The sequence below is a fragment of the Cicer arietinum genome, chromosome 4 (assembly GCF_000331145.2).
Source record: "Cicer arietinum cultivar CDC Frontier isolate Library 1 chromosome 4, Cicar.CDCFrontier_v2.0, whole genome shotgun sequence".
NCBI lineage: Eukaryota > Viridiplantae > Streptophyta > Magnoliopsida > Fabales > Fabaceae > Cicer > Cicer arietinum.
Window position 1 is genome coordinate 13683046 of NC_021163.2, and position 19753 is coordinate 13702798.

Sequence of the window (19753 nt, forward strand, 5' to 3'; positions counted from 1 at the left end):
GGACGGTTATGATTCACCACCGCATATCTATTACAATCTTCACCCTTCATTGCACTCCACATCCAATGGTTCTTATTGGCTTATGCCATCTTGGCACTATCTTAACCGTCCCTTCTACCACTCACGCGTAATCCCTTTTAACCTTTTCAGCGCGTTACCTCCACGTGTCCTGCCACCCTCGTTGTCTTACAGCTTCCATCCATACTCGCTGCCAATTCGGTACAGTATCTTTTTATTTAATATTTTATTATTTAATTCAATCAATTCGTACAATTAAGTTAATCCTTTGAATACTTTGCTAATATTTTATCTAGGAAATTTAAAATGACATCAAGAGGTCACCGGGTATATCCGGTTGCTCTGGACCTTTGGCAAAAGCATGAAAACCATCACAAGGAATCTCAAAATATCGTTCCCACCGGTCAAATACATTAATTTCGGTTCCACGTTTACCCTTTCTCTATTTATTTAATGTATTTAGTGTTTTTAATTTGTTAATGTTAGAATGGACTAGACTAGTGGGGCCCTTTTTGGGAATAAATAAGCAACCTAAATAAACATTTCAATTCTACGCACCAGATCCTCGCGTTATCGGTAACACAACTTTTATTCATCGTTGATGGGTCAGACGTGGCATGGTATTCATTAAAGAAACAACCAGATTCCAATGGACGAGCGAGTCCGACATGGCACCTAAAGCAACAGGTTCGGGAGCGTCTATCGTCAAAACCAAATCTCACCGTCGATGCTTTCGGATTCTACGGCCGAGATAAGTGCCGAAGCGAGAGTGACTCTGAGTCACGGTCACGGAACTTCCAAGGAGTGTGGGCCCCGCTATAGCTGCCGATCTAGAAATTATTTTCTCTCCTTTGGCCTAATTGTCACGTTCGCGAGATGTGGTAACTTCATCACGTATATATGTGGGTCCCACCATTAAAACATTTCGGAAATTAAAAACTTATCTAACAAGTAACAACAAGTAGTGATAATATCTGGTTACGGTCAAATTTTGTTTTCACAAAATTGCGGTCAAAAATTCACGCACAGTTAAAAATACGTCAACTAATTAAAACATACTCTTCTTATCCCAATTATTCTAAGAAAAAACATCTATATCAACAAAGTTATTATATTTATTAATATATTTATCAAAAAAATAAAAAACTTATCTATTAAAATTTGTTACATCTAATTTCATTTATAAAAAACAATAAAAATATTGAAATTAATATATTTATTAATTGTTTTAATTTTTTATTATTTTTATAAACATTTTCGTTGTTAACTATAAAACATTAAATAGTTATTAATAATATTAAAAAAATAAATATTTTCGTTGTCATAAATATATATAAATTTTAAAAAAATTAATAATTATTTAACATATAAAAAGTAAAAGATAAATATTAAATAAAAATAAATTCATCTAAACAATAAATTTATTTAAAAATCACAACTTTTATAGTATAAAACATCAATTAATTAATTAATTAATGATAGAGGCAGCAAAACCAAACAGGTCTACCTATTACTCCACGCGCCGGCCGCATTAATTTGGTTGGACAGCGTGGCAACGTTGTCCTCGAGACGTGGCAGAAAAAGAGTATGACACGTGTTAGATTTTTTCAGGCTCGTTGGCAGCCTCGGATCTTGGTATTGGTTACAGTTCTCTCCATTTGATCGAGTAAATATCCTTGTGAATACTAAATATGCCTTAAATATAAATTACTATTAAAAATATCATTTATATATTAATATATATTTAATTATTTTTTCATTATTTATGAAAAATTAAATTTTATATAATAAATTTATATTTAAAGACAAACTTTTTATTAATAAATATTTATAATTAAAAATAAATATAATATAATAATAAGGGAGTGATAAGATAGCGTCATTGGAGAAGGGCCTGCTGTTAACTCGAAAAGGCAAAGTTTTTATTTTTCACGGCTAAGAATAAATCATACTAGTATAATAAATATAATAATATCAGCGGGGAATGCGGAGAAAGTATATATTTATACTATTTATTATTTAGAGGGGTAACAAAATGGTATTAATGAAACGAAGTTGAATTTGATAAGGCACAGCGAGTGGAGTTTTATTTTTTAAAAGAGAGTGGAGTTATCATGCCTTTTATAATGAAATATGAAGTAAGTGTGCCACGTCATGATGGGTCCACTTGTGAAGGTAGACCCTACATGATAAGTTGTCGTTTAGTGGGGTTATTTTACTCTCTCATGCTCACTCGCTATCGTGAAATCCTAGCTTATGCCATGTGTTCAATGAAACTGCTGTGTCGGATAGGCTACGTGGCTTGGTCTATCACCGTAGGCTTCAAGTAAAAGAGAACACCGTATCGTCACTCTTCTCTTCCGTTCTCACTTCCTACCCCACTTCCGATTTTCTAATTTGACTATTATTAATTTAATTAATTATATTTTGCTTTGCTAACTCTTCCTACTTACTAATCATATAATTTGACAATTCAAATAAATCAAATATTGTATAATACTTTTTAATTTACTAATATATTTTAAAAAATATTTTGTATAAAAAAATATAAACTCTTTAAAAAATACTAACAATATACTTTAATTCATATTTTTTTATATCTTTCAAAATTAAATTTAAAAAATTTATAAAGATAATATTTATCCGTTCATACACAGACTTATCTTTCAAAATTAAATTTAATCAAATTGGATATATTTAAAACAATTGAAAGATTTTATTTAATGTTTAGTTCTCTAAAAAGTTTATTAACTTTCTGTCTAGCTTAACTGCAAAAAATATGAGAGATAAATATTGAATTCATTTTTAATTAAAGTTAGCTGTGTGATTTTGAGAGTTTCAAACTAACTAATAAAATATTTTCATAATTAGGATTCTTGCATCTTCATCGCAAAATCATAAAAATATTTTCATAATCAAGATTCTTAAAAATAATATTCGATAAAAATCAAAATATTACTATTTAATCTACCTCTTAACATATATTGAAATGTAACTTATATTTTAATTATTCAATTTAGAAAAGTTTATCTCGTAGAGAAGAGGTGATAACTGAAATAGAAATATTCTTTTATAGCAAATGCAATAGGAAGTTAATTAATTATTTTCAAACACCTCATTGTTTTATAGTTTGAATTTGAATCAATAGTTAAAATATCTCTACTAAATTTTAAGTCTTGAAGTAGAATTACATCATAAAATAATAATAATATTGATGTTTTAGATGAGTTTGAAGATATTTTCAACTAAAAAGTTTGACTTGTATTTAAAAAAGAAGAAGCTCTTATAGTATAATAATCTAATGATTTTAACACAAGAATCCAAAATATTTTATATGCTCTATAGTGTTCGAAGTTTCCATCGAGAGAATTAATTGTTTGACCTATAAAACATAAAAGATAATAAATCATAAAAGTGTCTTTAACATACTATAAATAAGGGTGTATTGAATTAAAATTTTAAAAAATTCTTTTTACATAAAAAAAGAAAATCATGCATATTATAAAAGACTTTAAGAATCCTGCATATTTAAACAAAATTTTAATCATGCAGATTTTAAAAGACTCTTTTAAAATGAAATGAAAAAATCTTATAGATTTTATAAAACTCTTTTTTTTATATGATTTCAAATGACTTATTTAGTTTTTTAGGAAATATTCAAAGTTCCAAGTGTGAATAAAAAAGTAAGAAAGAAATTAATTAGTTGATAAAAGATATAAAATCAAAATAATTTTTTAAGTTATTTAAAGTTATATTAATTATTATTTGCATTTTGATTAAGTTTTTTTAATGATGTATTGAGAAGGTTAACGATGTAATTATATTTTAAAAATCATTATTATAATATGCATTATTTTATAAATTAGATCACACATCTTACATTATATATTAAAATTGATGTCTTTTTAAAAATTCACATTCTACAATTTTTTTACTTGTTACATATACAGTGTATATAACATGAGAATATGTGAAAAATAACAATTTTATCTGTGTTAGTGAAAGAAAGAAGGGATAAAGTTCTAAATACATTAAAAAATTAAGGACATAGAATGAGAAAAGTGAAAAACTAGAAAAGATAGAGATGGGGAGAAGAGGAGGGTGAGATGCAAATGGGGAGGAGAGGATACGAAGGATAGTTGAGAATAAACTGAGAAAGCACGCACGTGCAGGTATAGGTATAGATAGAAATATATAATGATATAAATGAAATCTCACGTGATAGACAAATATTTCATGAGAATAAATGAAATAAATAATAATTTATAGGAATTTAATGTGATATAGAAAAACTTTTTTTTATTAAAATTTTGATAAAAAATCTAACGAAAAAACATCGAAATCTTTTTTATAAAACAATCTATTAAAACTTGAAAGTATTTGAATATCACATAACTTTTTATAAGTTATTAAAAATCTTAGTTTACCACAAAACTTCTATTATTTGTTTAAAAAATCTAAACAATTATAATTAAAATAATCGAATATTTATTACTTTAATTATATTAAAATTTTGATTGAATATATTTTTATCACAAAGAAGTCTTTTAATTTCTTTTTTAAATCTTAATTGAATAAACCCCATTTATTATTATATACGTTCCTAGTTAACAGGGAAATTCTTTTCTCTTTGAATGAGGATGTAGTACTATTTTTTTTTTCAAGTAAAAAAAATTGGTATCCTCCAAAATTAGAACTCTCGATGATTGTCCCTATCCCAAAGCGTGCTTATAATAGTTACCACTACTTGTTAAGTTGTTATTATACTATTTATGTTTAAAGTCTAAACATATTTTCAATTCACATCCATTTTGATGTGATGACAGTGTAATTTGTACTCCTAAATTACCAAGACATGCCATATGCCTGTGAGTATTTATAATTAATAATTTTCTTTTTATCTTTGTAAAACAAGTAATGCTCTCCATGAAAATAAATTATACGAAACATAAGTTACAGTTAGTAATCAAAGAGATATTGATATAAAAACTATTATTTATATATTAAATATTTTAGATTAATATCAAATTTCATAGATATAATTAATATAAATAAATTTCAATTCAATAGTAAATTTTGTAATACAGATAAACTTAAATTGACACCATAGTGTTAATGAATTATACATTTTCAAAAAAATTATTTATGAAACGTGTTTTTGATATTAATTTACCATTTTAGGGAAAATTTTATTTTTAGTTTAAATTTATTTATTTTTATTGGAAAATGTTTATTTTGAATTTTGATTTGCTAAGTGAAAAAAATTGGTGACAGTGTTAATACATATATTTGAGATAAGTATTTTTCTTTTTTACATCTATTCTACCATGATAGGTTTAAAACCATGATACTTTCACTCACGATGTATAGTCATCACTTGGTGGCTATTAGATTTTTATAATAATTGTGAAGGAGAACTCTATCAAAAAGGTATATTTCCATTCTTTTATCATTTTTCTAGTATATATTTATTTTAATTTTTGAGAAAAAATATCAAATTTAATTTAGTCTAAGTCATTACATATAATCTCATTTTTTTAAACTCCAATTACACATAATCTCTTACAACTACCAACCCAGAAGACAATACAAATAAAAAATTTATATATTTAAAATGAGTAATGTTATTGAAATTTGACATAAAATAAAAACATAAATATAATATTACCATATTTTATGAAAAATAAAAGACCATTTCCCCTATATTAAAATACAGTAGTGTATTTATGTTTCATTTTGTGTTTCAGTGTTTAAACAATGATTTTGAAATAATATTTTTCCACTTTTTAAGTCATTAAAGTGAATTTTGCATTCTTTTTTCCTTTATTTACTTTTCTTTGATTGCTAAGACATTTTTTAAAATAAGATGGATTTAGATCATTAGGATATGTTTTGTTAATTTTATTTTTTTATTTATAATAATAATGACAATAATACTACTATATATATATATATATATATATATATATATATATATATATATTATTTACAAATAAATTATTTGAGTTGAGAAAAAGATAAAATTATATATATATATATATATATATATATATATTTGAATATAAAATTGATACCAAATTTTGGTTTTTCTTTTAATTTTACACATTTAAACTATTTGTTTGCAATTTTATCCTTTAATTTGTACCCAATATAATAAATGATTATTTTTAAAACTATAATTGCATAAATTTTTGTAACACGAAATATTTTTCCCAACAAAAGTGGATAGATAGTAATTCTTACACTATTGTTTATAATTTCAGCATTGTTTTTATTAAACTTATTTATTTATATATATATATATATATATATATATATATATATATATCACGAGTTGTAATATACTAATATACATATAATATTGAATATATGGAAAATAAGTAATATTTAAAATTATGAGTTGTTATCAATAAATTATCCAAGTAAGGTAAAAACATAAGTTATATATTAATTATTTGTGATGCTATTTTAAATTATTTTTCTATAAACTAACAAGTATTAAAATAAAGGGAAAAGTACCAAATTTTTGGAGGACATAAATATAACCCATAAATGAAAAAATAATAATAGAAAGAAACAATTTCTTTTTTGTATTTGATAATCACATTATTGTTGTTTTGACTGATCATAGATAATAATAGTACTACTATTTTGATTATTCATCTTGAGTCAAAAAGTTTATTTTCATTATTCTTCTTATTTGGTGACCACTGTTATTTTAAATAAGGGTTAATAATAATAATAATAATAATAATAATAATAATAATAATAATAATAACAATTTATATCTTTAACCTATTTCTTAATAATTATGATTCATTAGAACCTAAATTAATACCTAAAAAAAACATAATAAAAGGGGTATAATCAATTGAATGAATTTACAAAAATTTGTATAGCTTTGAATTCTCCACTTTCATTTGAGGTACTTAAGATAAAAGATCATCCCTATCAAGATAAAAAAATTAACCAGGTGTTTATTGTGTAATTTATTTATGAGATAATTTGCTGGTTTAAATTTAGGAGATATTTTGTAATTTAAACCACTTATGTTTTGTATATTCTTTTTATGAAGCATATATATTTGTTAACACCTATGCTACACTGCTACACATATTCGATAAATTTTAGTTTCAAAGATTGTTAAATTTTTATTTCTTCAGTATTTGTCTAAAAAAATAAGTATGTGTAATCATAAAAAGTAAGTTTTAGTAAGGACTTGTTAATTTATCTAATATTAATTTTTTGTAATTGTTTTTGTTGTCATACCATAATAAAGGAAACAACTCATGACATTTTGAGTAAAAAAAAAAAAAACTCATGACATTTAAAAGGAAATTGAGTCATTACTTGTCTATTTTTGCAATTTAACAAAAGTTATTATTAGTTAAAAATCAATATTAATTAGTTTTTACTTATTTTTTCCACATACATGAAATCACAATTCACCAATATTTACATATTTATGTATTCATTTTTCTTTTCTTGACAATATATATATATTTTAGAAATAGTTTTATTACATATCTAAGTATTGAGATTATTAAAATATGTACATATAAAAAAATTCATACCTAAATAAAATGCATTTGTATATACATACAAATGATGTGGATTATATAATCCGAAGTTAATTTTTTTATTAAATAAAACATAACTTAATTGTCTTTTCCAATTCTGAATTCATTTAGTTTTTAGAAATATAGATAGAAAGTGTTTTTTTCCAAAGGAAATTTAAATCTAATTGTAAAATAAAAAATTAATTAATATGACGATGTTAATTAATTAAAATTTTATCCAAAATCATGTTGACTATATTTCGAAAATGTTAATGGATTTGTTACTTTTTGTTAGTCTTGTTGCTTACAATTGAAATTTAATCTCACTAATATTACTAGAGCATTGAATATGCAACCCACGACTTAAAATTTGTAAAGATGATATTTTTACAGTTTTACATTCTTTAAGGTTGAAGACATCGAGTTATGTATAAGAGCGTCTCCCTCATTTCTTAATGATTGCAAATTCAACCCTCATATAAAATTTCCAAGTCAACAAGCACAAATAAGTAAATAGAACTACCAACGGAGTTAAATCTAGTGGAATAAATTAAATTCCTATTATTCAAATTCCTCTAAAAGATATAATTATATTTAATCTTTGACTCGTCTTGAATCTATAGAATTACCTTTTAAAAAAAATAGAACAATGTCCATGCCTTTGAGAGCAACACATGATATCTAAATCAAAATACAAGTAATGCATAACATAATATGCATAACTCATCATCTTCGTGCACTTAGTTTCTTGTATAATTTTTTACTAAGAATGAACCAAAGAAGAACTTTTATATACATGGTTACCACAAGATTAATTCCAACCAACATTTTATCATTGGACGCATCGAAGAGTCAAATTGAATACTAGATAATTAAAATTTGTTGAAAACAAATTAAATATATTTGATATAGGGTCCATTTGTTACAAAATATAGAATGAGTATTTTTGTTATTCAATTATTTAGATATTATTTTTTAGAGATTTTTTTTTTTATAAAAAGAAAAACTTAAGCCATTTTGTGTTTATTTGTCTCAGTGAAAATCATTTAAGAAAATCAATTATAAGAAATGAATTTTTTTAAGAATAGAAATAACAATTGTTAAAGAAATAAATCAACATAATTGAGATGCCTCAATTAATGAAATATTAATTAACTAGTCTTTGGAGAATTCGTATGAAAGGGTCATTACACTCATTACAATTTGAAAAACAAAAATAACAATCACTATTCAAATTGCCTTTTTTTGATTAATAGTTACCTAAATTTAATTTTGTGCATATTCTTGCAATAACACTAGATAAGATCATAGCATATATGACAAACTTAGAAAATAAGTAAATAGGATGAGATACTATACCTAAACTCAATAACTTTTTCACCTTTTGTTACCATTATTCATCATAGTATTAATCTGCCATTAAATAGGTACATGGACTCTAACTTACGTCACACAGTATGAATTTACAATTTTACCAAAAATTAAATGCAAATTAAGCATGCTAACAAAACAATACTTGAAAATAAAATATATATTTAAACACATTTTTAAACACAAATACATCTGGTCCCTACACACTCTCTCTTCATTTAATTTCTCCTTTTTTTTTTTTTACTTTTTCCTTTTCCCTTTTTTATCTCTTTTTTTTTCTTCCTCTACAAAAACAAACCTCACACATTCATCCTCCTTTTCTTCTATAATTCCTCCTTATTCCTTTTATTTACTGATTTTAATAAAAAATTTAATGAAGTAACTTGAACAACCTTATCTCCTCACTTGCAAGATAACTTCTCATTTTCTTCTTTCCCACAATGTTGAGTTTCAAATTTTATCTTTCATTTATTGATGGAGTTGTTTTTTTTAGACATTAGTATTGAAAAAATTTGCAATTATTTTTGGTACATTGTTTTGCTTATATATGAATTTTTATTTTTTTTTGGATTCATGCACGTTTTTCTAGGTTCATAACTGGTTTTTCTGCTTCTGATTAATGATATAAACATTATTGGTTAATGAAGTACAATAGATGGTTAATGACGTATTTTTGCAAATGATAGTGCAAATTTCACACATAAACTACAAAAAATAATTTAATTCGATCACTGACCATTATATGCACTTTAGTAACCAACAATTAGCACACCATTAAACACATAATATGAAATGTGTTATACCTACTATATTTAGACAGAAATAATTCGTTAACCACCTATTGTATTTCCATAACCAATAATATTTACTCTATTAACCAGAAACAAAAAATTAGAAAGACCTAGAATTAACACATTATTAATCACATAATATGAAAATGTGTTAGACCTACCAAAAATTTAGACATTGATGAAACTTAACAATTCAAATCTGATTAACATCATTGATTAACATTGATGAAACTTAATATTTAGACAAAAATAATTAACATGATTGATTAACAGTTCATAACCCTAATTTTTTTATAAAAAAAAATAAGTCATTAACCACCTATTGTATTTCATTAACCAATAATATTTATATTATTAACCAGAAACAGAAAAACCAGGTATTAACCCAGAAAAACGTGTATAAATCCAAAAAAACAAAAATTCATAAAGAAGCAAAACAATGTACCAAAAACAATTGCAATTTTTCTCAATACTAATGTCTAAAAAAAACAACACATTCTTAAATGAAAGACAAATTTAGAAACTCAACATTGTGGGAAAGAAGGAAATGAGAAGTTATCTTGCAAGTGATGAAATAATATTGCTCAAGTTACTTCATTAAAAATTTGATTAAAATCAGTAAATAAAAGAAAGAATGAGGAATTATGAAAGAAAGAGAAGATTAATATAAAGGAAGACAAAAAAAAAAGTGAAAAAAAAAAAGATAAAAAGGGAGAAAATTAAATGAAGAGAGAGATTGTGTGGGAACTATATATATTTGTGTTTGTATTTGTGATAAATGTGTTTAAATATCATTTCTCATAAAACATACACACAACCGAGCACATAAACTACCATACCCACCAAACAACCGTTGAAACAAAAAGTAAAATGAAGATAAATGAGATCTGGTTTGAAAATATATTTGAATATGCAACAATACCCGAGAGAAATTAGATAATCTTATCTATATTTCTGAGAGAGAAAAAAGAACAAAAGCGTGAGATGGAAAAAAACAGTTGTTGGCAACAATATATATAAGATAGGGGATACATCGTGCATGAATATTTTAGGGGCTAGAGATTTATGTGTTAATATGTGGTATTCAATTAAAAGACTTTGGAGATATAGTTACTAGCAATATGTTTTTGGGCAGTTAATTTTCATTTAATTAGTTGTAACTACTTTTGTTTGTTGCCCCTAAATTGTAACCACCTAGTATATAAGTCAAAGTAAGCAGTGGTGAAGTAGCATAAGGTAAGTTGTAGTTTTGCATTGTGCAGCAGAAAACTCACAGCATAAGTGTAGAAACTTTGTAATCATTTAATTTCATTATTAGTGATAATTCGAAGTCGGATCTAGTCCCTCAGACATATGAGTTTAACTCAGAACTGAGTTAACTATTGTGCATGTTCATTTTAGCATTGAAAATTTTAATTATATTTGTGTTCAATTGCTGCAAAACTGAAACTAATAACGTTCTTGGATGAAAACTGATCAATATTTGTTTTACTGAAACCAAACATATTCTTGGGTGAAAACTGATCATTTTTCATTTTACTGAAATCAAAAATATTATTAAGTGAAAAATTCATCAATCTTCGTTTTAGTAAAACAAATAATATTTTTGGATGAGTAACTGATTAATTTTCGTTTCTTTTACTTTGATCTTAATTGAAGTTAAACAATATTATGCTTATTCTTGGAATAGTCCTATACAATGGGAATAACACCATTTATGGGAGTCGTGCAGAGTTTTAACAAAATCCACATGTATTAACTTTTATCTCAAAATCATACTATATAGGAGAGAGATACAACTTGTATGAATATTGATTGTTTATATGTTTTTCTTTAAATAGTATATTTATGTGTATCATGGAATAACGTGTGAATTGTGTCGATTGTGAATAGATCAATCCACATATTTAATATTTATTGTGCAAAAAATAAGTTATTATACTTTCAATACACTTTATAAGATCGTGTATTTTTCTCTCTCCATTTATTTTTCCATTAAATCATTAAAAGATTTATAATTGTATGAAAAATGAAAAAGGTCATTACGGAGTGGATCTGAACTCATTCCATATATACCCCTATTATGGGGATGTACATTATAGTTTAACTCTGTATTTTTCGATGCCCAATCAACAAATTTGGCGATAAATTGAAGTGGAGATTAGGATTGTGGGAAATAGGGTTTGGAGATTAGGGGTTATAAAACTTAGCTGGGCTTAAGAATATAGGACACTCCTGATAACATTCCTTTCACCTTTTATTCAATTGTGATATTTTTTTGGAAATCTTTTTATTCATTAGATGTGCTCCTAGTCATTTAATTTCTTGAGAAATTTGGTAATTCTATAGTTACTTCACTTTTCATAAATTATAGCTATTTATATACAAAAAAATCATAAATAATTCATAATTAATTTATAAATTCAAAATATTCAATTTTACTTTAATTTTCATTGTAATTTTTTATCCACTAAGCTTATATATTTTTTCATTTAAATTTAATATATCATTATTATTTTTACTTTATTTTTTTTAAACTTTAGACTAAAGACTAGATTTTAATATTTGAGAAAAATCGTGAGACTCAATTTCATCAATGAAAAAAATTAAATTAAATTTTAGTCTCCACTTTGTTTACACTTTATTTAGTTGATAAATGAAAGATGGAAGAAAGAAAAGAAAGTGAAAAGAAGAGAAAATAATTAAAAAAAATATATTAATTGTTTAGTAGTTTAGTGTAAAAAAAAAGATTTAATTTTTAGTATAAAATTATTTTATATTTTCATTCAATGAGAATAATCAATTTTAACACACCAATTTCGAACCCGTTTACATATTTAAAGAGTTTTATTAATTTGTTACAATTTAAAAAAAAAAATATGAAGAAAAAAATATTTAAAGATTACTTCAAATGAAAGTTTATTTGACTTTGAATATCTTCTATAAAAAATTGTTTTTCATAAAGGTTTTTTCTTTAATAAATATTTTGCATTACAGTTTACAAAATCCAAATGGATCTTTAATAAAGAAACCAAACCTTCAAAAAGTAATCATTAACACCAAAATCATTTTTTTTATATAAACTACAGTAAACAAATCCTCAGAATATTTCAATTGAATTAAAATTAAATAAACTACGAACACAACTAGTAATCATTCAACGAAAAAAAATGACGATAGGAGTTATTGGGTTGGTTAATTACCCATTTAGGAGTTTTTAGGTATTTTAATTTAAAAAAATTAAAATATATTAAATTGATGTGTTAAAAATATCAAATCTTATTAGAAGACAGTTTAAAATAATTTTACACAATCAATGCATATAAAGTTAACTCTAAGAAAAAAATAAAAAGACATATGTATATTTATATATAATGTTTGTAGTTTATTGAATTAAAACATTTTTTTTTCGTTACATAATATATTTATATATTTATTTTCTTTGTTTTTATTTTAATTTTTTTATATTTTATAAATTTTTATTAATTCTAATAAAATATTATATCTACTTTTTCTTAAGGACAGTTATGCTATTTTATAAAGACTTATATGTTTTTCTATCATAATTTATTTTCATTTTTTCATATACCAAAATACAAAATATTCAACTTATTTTTTATTTATTTTCTCTTATTTTCAATTGTTTTTCTTTCTTCTATCGTTCTTTCATCAATCAAACAAAGCATAAAAATACAATATTTATAATTTATTAAATTAAAAAAGTTTATTTGATTGTTACATAACATATTTTATATATTTATGTTCTTTATATATATATTCCAATTGACAACTAATTATAAAAATACAACTGATGAAATAAAATATCAAAATAATTGTCCTAAAAAAAATTGAAAATAAATGTCCCAACAAGTCTGTTCCTCGGCTGTTTTCACTGTCCGTGCATCTTCTTTACATTTTTCATCAAGTATTAACCAATTTTTTGTTTGTTTTATTTTAACAAAAAAATTTCACCATCGTTCATAGCCTTAATATAATTTTAAAAATATATTATAAATAATATTTTCTCATTATATGCAAAAAATATAATAAATACCACAAAAAACTGAAACACATCTTAAAAAGTCACATATCTAAACATGATATATTTATTTAGAGATTATAAATTAAGTTAAGAATTAAAGATAACAAATTACTCTTTTTATTGTTTAAAATAATAGTTAAGCGGATAATATATTTGTAATAAATGTTTATAAATATAAAAAAAAAAATTGCCATAAAAAACTTGATTATGTAATATGGGTTGTAGTGTTAAAAAAGATTTACATCTCAAAGCAATGACGAGTAGATTAAAGTTTTAATAAAAGCGAAAAGTATGAACAATGTAGTATATAATCTGTTAAAAATAAACACATTAAGTCTACAATGTTAACAAAAACACGTGTGAAATGTCATTTTTGTTTAAGAAACACCGCAAAAATAGTGTGGAAAATGAAAAGCATTTGATTCTAAGTAGGAAAGAGAGAAAAATAGGTTTAAGAGGTGATTATCCAATTGAAGCAATGTAGGCATTGAATGAAAAATAGTAATGTTAACTGCTAGATTTACGTTGCTCCCATTGCACTCCTATTATTCTCTATAATTAGAAAATTGGATATATCTCTTAAATTTAATCCATCGACGCAATGATCTAAAAATATCGATCTGTCTTCTGTTTTTAACATCCTTCTCTTATCTCTTCCGGCATTATTTCCCTCAAACCTTGAAAACTTTTAATAATAATAATAATAATAATAATTAAAGATCAATCAAACTATCTATATTCATTCATATGCAATAAGAAAAATCAAATCAAATTTCCCTAAGTGCCAACAAACATGGCTGGTGGAGGATTTACAACGAGTGCAGGGGATGCACATTATGAAGCTAAGATCACAGTAACTGTCATAATCTCTTGCATTATGGCTGCTACCGGTGGTCTTATGTTTGGTTATGATATTGGAATTTCAGGTTTATAAATAACATTTTTATAAAGATTTTTAATTAATCTCATCAAATTTCAATTAAAATGATATGATTAATGTGAATGAATGAATGCAGGGGGTGTGACATCAATGCCTCCCTTCTTGAAAAGTTTTTTCCCAGATATATACCAAAGGACACAAGAAGCATCATCTGTTGAAAGCAATTACTGCAAATATGACAATCAAAAGCTTCAGTTATTCACATCATCTCTTTACCTTGCAGCCTTGGTAGCTTCCATGGCTGCTTCCCCTGTAACCAGAAAGCTAGGTCGCAAACAAACTATGTTAGTTGCTGGAATTCTCTTCATTTTTGGCACTGCCGTAAGTGCCTCTGCTGGCACCCTTATCCTCCTCATTTTAGGCAGAATCTTACTTGGTTTTGGTGTTGGTTTCGCCAATCAGGTCCTTAATAATTATATATTCCTTCCTTTTTTTTTTTAAAGTCAAACTCATACCACTGAGTCGATGCGTTATATTCAATAATTGCAATTTTGATAAAATGAAAAAACAGGCTGTGCCAGTGTTTCTATCTGAGATAGCACCTACAAGAATTCGTGGAGCACTCAACATTTTGTTCCAGCTGAACATCACAGTAGGAATTCTGATAGCAAATCTTGTGAATTGGTTTATGTCAAAGTAAGTTTAATTATTAATTATGATGAATGAATTGAAGAGAGTTGAATGAGTTATTGATTGTGTGGAAAATGAACAGACTGGAGGGTGGATATGGGTGGAGAATTTCATTGGCTGGAGCAGGAGTTCCTGCAGTTATGTTAACATTGGGGTCAATCATAGTGGATGATACCCCAAACAGTCTCATTGAAAGAGGTAAAGAGGAAGAAGGGAAAGCTGTGCTAAAAAAGATTCGTGGTGTTGAAAATGTTGATCCTGAGTTTCATGATATTCTTAAAGCTAGTAAAGTTTCTGTAGCTGTTAAAAGTCCCTTCAAGGACCTTCTCAAGCCCCACAATCGTCCTCCATTGACCATTGCCATCTTTATGCAGGTATGATATGAAAACAGTTGACTCTATTTTTGTCATAAGTTGTATATATAATTGAAGTTTTAATGTTACATTAATTGACCAGGTATTCCAACAATTCACCGGTATCAATGCAATCATGTTCTATGCTCCAGTATTGTTCAACACCTTAGGATTTCACAGTGAGGCTTCTCTTTACTCATCAGTGATCACGGGAGGTGTGAATGTTTTGTCAACCTTAGTGTCTGTCTATTTTGTGGACAAAGTTGGTAGGAAAGTGCTCCTATTAGAAGCATGTGTACAAATGTTTGTGTCACAAGTTGTAATTGGCACAGTTCTTGGTTTGAAACTCCAAGATCATTCAGATAGCTTGGGTAAAGGGTATGCAATGTTGGTGGTTGTTCTGGTATGCACTTTTGTTGCATCATTTGCTTGGTCGTGGGGTCCACTTGGTTGGTTAATTCCTAGTGAGACATTTCCTTTAGAGACAAGATCAGCTGGACAGAGTGTGACTGTGTTCACAAACATGCTCTTCACATTTATTATTGCACAAGCTTTCTTGTCCATGTTGTGTACCCTCAAGTTTGGGATTTTCTTGTTTTTCTCTGCTTGGGTGTTTGTTGCGTCACTTTTCACTGTCTTCTTGATTCCAGAGACAAAGAATGTCCCAATTGAAGATATGGCTGAGAAGGTTTGGAAACAACATTGGTTCTGGAAGAAATATATGAGTTATGCAGATTAAACCCATATATATGAGTATTAAATATTCAATCTTAATTACGTGCTTGCTACATGCCTCTCACATACAACAAACTCTAACTTTGATTCCAATCCTTCTTCAGAAAAACAATAAAAACTTTAATTCACCTCACCTTAACATTTTCAGTCAGATAGGCCCTTATAAAAGGGGTAACACTGTCATTACCTATTTATTTCTTTTCTTTTAATGGGAAATTTAGAATAGAGGATATATACTCTCTATTGAGGGTTTAGGGAGAATCATCTACCTCAACTATAGTTTATGTATGTATACCGTAGAAAATTCATATTTGAACCGAAATCAATAATTAGAGTTACTTAAAAGTCCGATTATGACAATTTTTTTTTTTGTCTTTTCAATCGGACATGTATTCCCCTCTCTCATTTTTTTTTTTGACTCAATGTATTTTTCTCTTTCATGTAAATACGGCATATTGTATACAAATATATTTATAAATAATTTTTCTTATATTACTTCTATCATATTATTTGGAAGCGAAAATAAACGAGAGAAAAATAATGAATAAAAAATAAGTTTACATTTAAAGTGTATAAATTTAGCTTCTATACTATTTGACAAAAAATTATGAAATATGTAAATAACAATAGAGAAATTTTATATGGATTCATCTTAATTATTTATGTAATTTTAATCCTAGTTATTTCATAAATTGAAGTTACTCCGTATAATTGTATATATGATGTACCGAGTATAATTATAAATAAGGCAAACACGACCAATATATAACCATGTCCATGACCATTGTGAGGGCAAATTCCCTCACTAAATTTTAATATTCCATTTTTTTAAAAATTAGATGGGTCACTGCTACTTAATTAGGAATAGCAGCTTCATTGAACTACCGAGCGAAACAACAATTGGAGTATGATCATATGTACACAAATTCTTATAAAAGGAGAAGAGTATTTTTAGAGAGGTTTATATTAAACATTTAAAAACAGATTATCGTTTATTTAAAAATGTCTAATCTAACGATATTAATTAACATTTATCATTTAAAATAAAATTTAAGGACACCGCATCATTAAATTTAATAAATAATATAGTTAAATTTTCTTATATGTAAGACGAGAATAGTATATATCAAACTATTGCTGTAGGACTTCCTACATTAAGATATACTATATAGTAGAGACAAATGCTTGCATGGTTTTTTGATAATCTGATTCCAATGTCTCATCTTTCCGCTGTATTAGAAAAACTACTTAGCCATTCACCATTTTGTGGAGAGTAGGACCCCACCAAAACCAAAACACAAGGTTATGTGAATGCATAACACAAAAAATCTCTTAAATATATATTAAGTCAATTTTCAGGAATATTACAACAATTTTTATATTAAATTAAAGTGGCATGCTAGGAAGATCAATATTCTTTTTGGGTGAAAATCAACTGTTGTAAAACATAAAACAATATTTTACGGTAAAAGCTGACATAAGAGTTTATGAACTAAAGTTTTTAAGGAAAGCAATTACAAAATCGGCATTGTCAGAGGCAGAGACAGGAGGCGCCCAAAGAATTGTGATATCCACTCTAACCTACTCAAATCGATGTCTCATTTTGTTTTCTATTTTAAAAGCATGAAAAAATAAATTAGAGAAAAATATTAGGTTAGATATATTTTTATTCTCTATAATATTTTAACTTTTTTATTTTATTTTTATAAAAGAAAATTATAATTGTTAGTTTTATAAAATTATTCAGTAAATAATTTTAGTCTCCGTCGTAACGAAATATGTTTAATTGTTTTTAATTTATATATTTTTTTGGATGATGTTTTATAAATATATTTAAAATATTATAAAAAGTTTATCTACAAAAATTTTTAAAAATTTACTTGAGATAAATTTAATATGAATTTTTTAAATTATAAAAAATTTAAGATAAAATTAATGAAAATATGAACTTGAAAATCAAGTTTTAAACTCATTTTTAATAGATAAACTTTTTATAATATTGTAAACATACATCCAAAAATTCATTCAAAAATATATATTAACTTAACAACAGAAACTAAAACTGTACGCATGATAATTTTATGTTTAAATATTTTTTAGTTTTATAAAATTTCAATCTTTCAATTTAAATTTATGTAAAATAAAAATATAGTTTGCTTTGATTGAATAAGGAAAACATAAATTTCAAACTATTTATATATATATTATTGCTTGCAATTTATTTAGCTGTCCTTTTCTTTATTATGGGTTAGAGTATTTTTTATACTCTCATTAATAATTTTTTTTCTTATAAAACAATGGAACTATTTTTATGAGTTATTAGCGGTTTCTATAATTAAGTTATCTCAAACACACTCTCTGTATATATTAGATCCTATAAAGGGCATAAGACAACTGATTTTAATTCCAATATGATAATAGGTTCATATACAAAATTAGCAAGATACTAACTTTACACTATTATTTTATCAATATACTTACTTGGTTACTTTACACTATATACTAATCAATAATTTATACTTTGTTGGCCTTATTTACACACATTGTTTTCAAATTTGAAGAAAGAAAATAGAAGTATTTGTCGAATGAAGTAATGCAAACATATTTATTTATTCCATGTATTTGAAACAATTCAAATAATTATAAGCAACAATTATACCTCTTTTTATATATATATATATATATATATATATATATATATTTCATCACAAAATATAAAATTTAGATATTAAATTTAAGTTATCATTATTTTAAATTGTCACGGCTCCAATTAAGGGATTGAACTGATCAATAAACTTTATTAAGGGTAAATGTTAAGAAGAACTTTATTTTGGATCCTACATATAAAAAATTAACAATAATTTACCATATAAAAACCCTATAGAAAAAAAAAAGAGTGACAACTTTCTCTTAAATTGGGACAACATCTTTATAATTGTCTTTTTTTCTATATTTAGCAAAAAAAATTACTTTTTAAGTTTACCCAAAATTATATATTTATTAATATCAATGTCAAAATTTGTCTTAAATATTAATTTTGGGTTTCACTTTAAATCTAATACACTATATCAAATTAATAAACTGCTAATTATATGTAATATTTTTCATATTGTCAAATTTTGATTTTCATATTTTATATGCATTTATTTCATAAGTTTAAATACTAATTATTAATCATGTTTTAAGCATATGTTATTTTGAATATACCTTAAAGTTTAAAAGTATCGTAGAAGGCACATGAAATATTTAGTAGTATATAATTCCTACTGCATTGTATTATTATCGATAAATCCAAAAATAGGCTATATATAAAA

General features: G+C 25.2%; 1 protein-coding gene across 1 annotated transcript; it reads left to right on the forward strand.

Moving 5' to 3' along the window:
* The first annotated feature begins 14464 nt into the window (after window positions 1–14464).
* Window positions 14465–16929, forward strand: LOC101497730 (sugar transport protein 13-like). The gene is made up of 5 exons (XM_004496692.4): window positions 14465–14707; window positions 14798–15123; window positions 15233–15357; window positions 15434–15725; window positions 15808–16929. The coding sequence occupies exons 1-5, from the start codon at window positions 14575–14577 to the stop codon at window positions 16441–16443; spliced, it is 1512 nt and encodes a 503-aa protein (XP_004496749.1). The 5' UTR covers window positions 14465–14574; the 3' UTR covers window positions 16444–16929.
* The last annotated feature ends 2824 nt before the right edge of the window (window positions 16930–19753 follow it).

Bases quoted from the DNA above. Each gene is read 5' to 3' on its own strand.
- LOC101497730 (XM_004496692.4), top strand. From the start codon at position 14,575: ATGGCTGGTGGAGGATTTACAACGAGTGCAGGGGATGCACATTATGAA. The intron at 15,124-15,232 runs GTCCTTAATAAT...ATGAAAAAACAG, and splicing joins GTGTTGGTTTCGCCAATCAG to GCTGTGCCAGTGTTTCTATC. The intron at 15,726-15,807 runs GTATGATATGAA...TTAATTGACCAG, and splicing joins CCATTGCCATCTTTATGCAG to GTATTCCAACAATTCACCGG.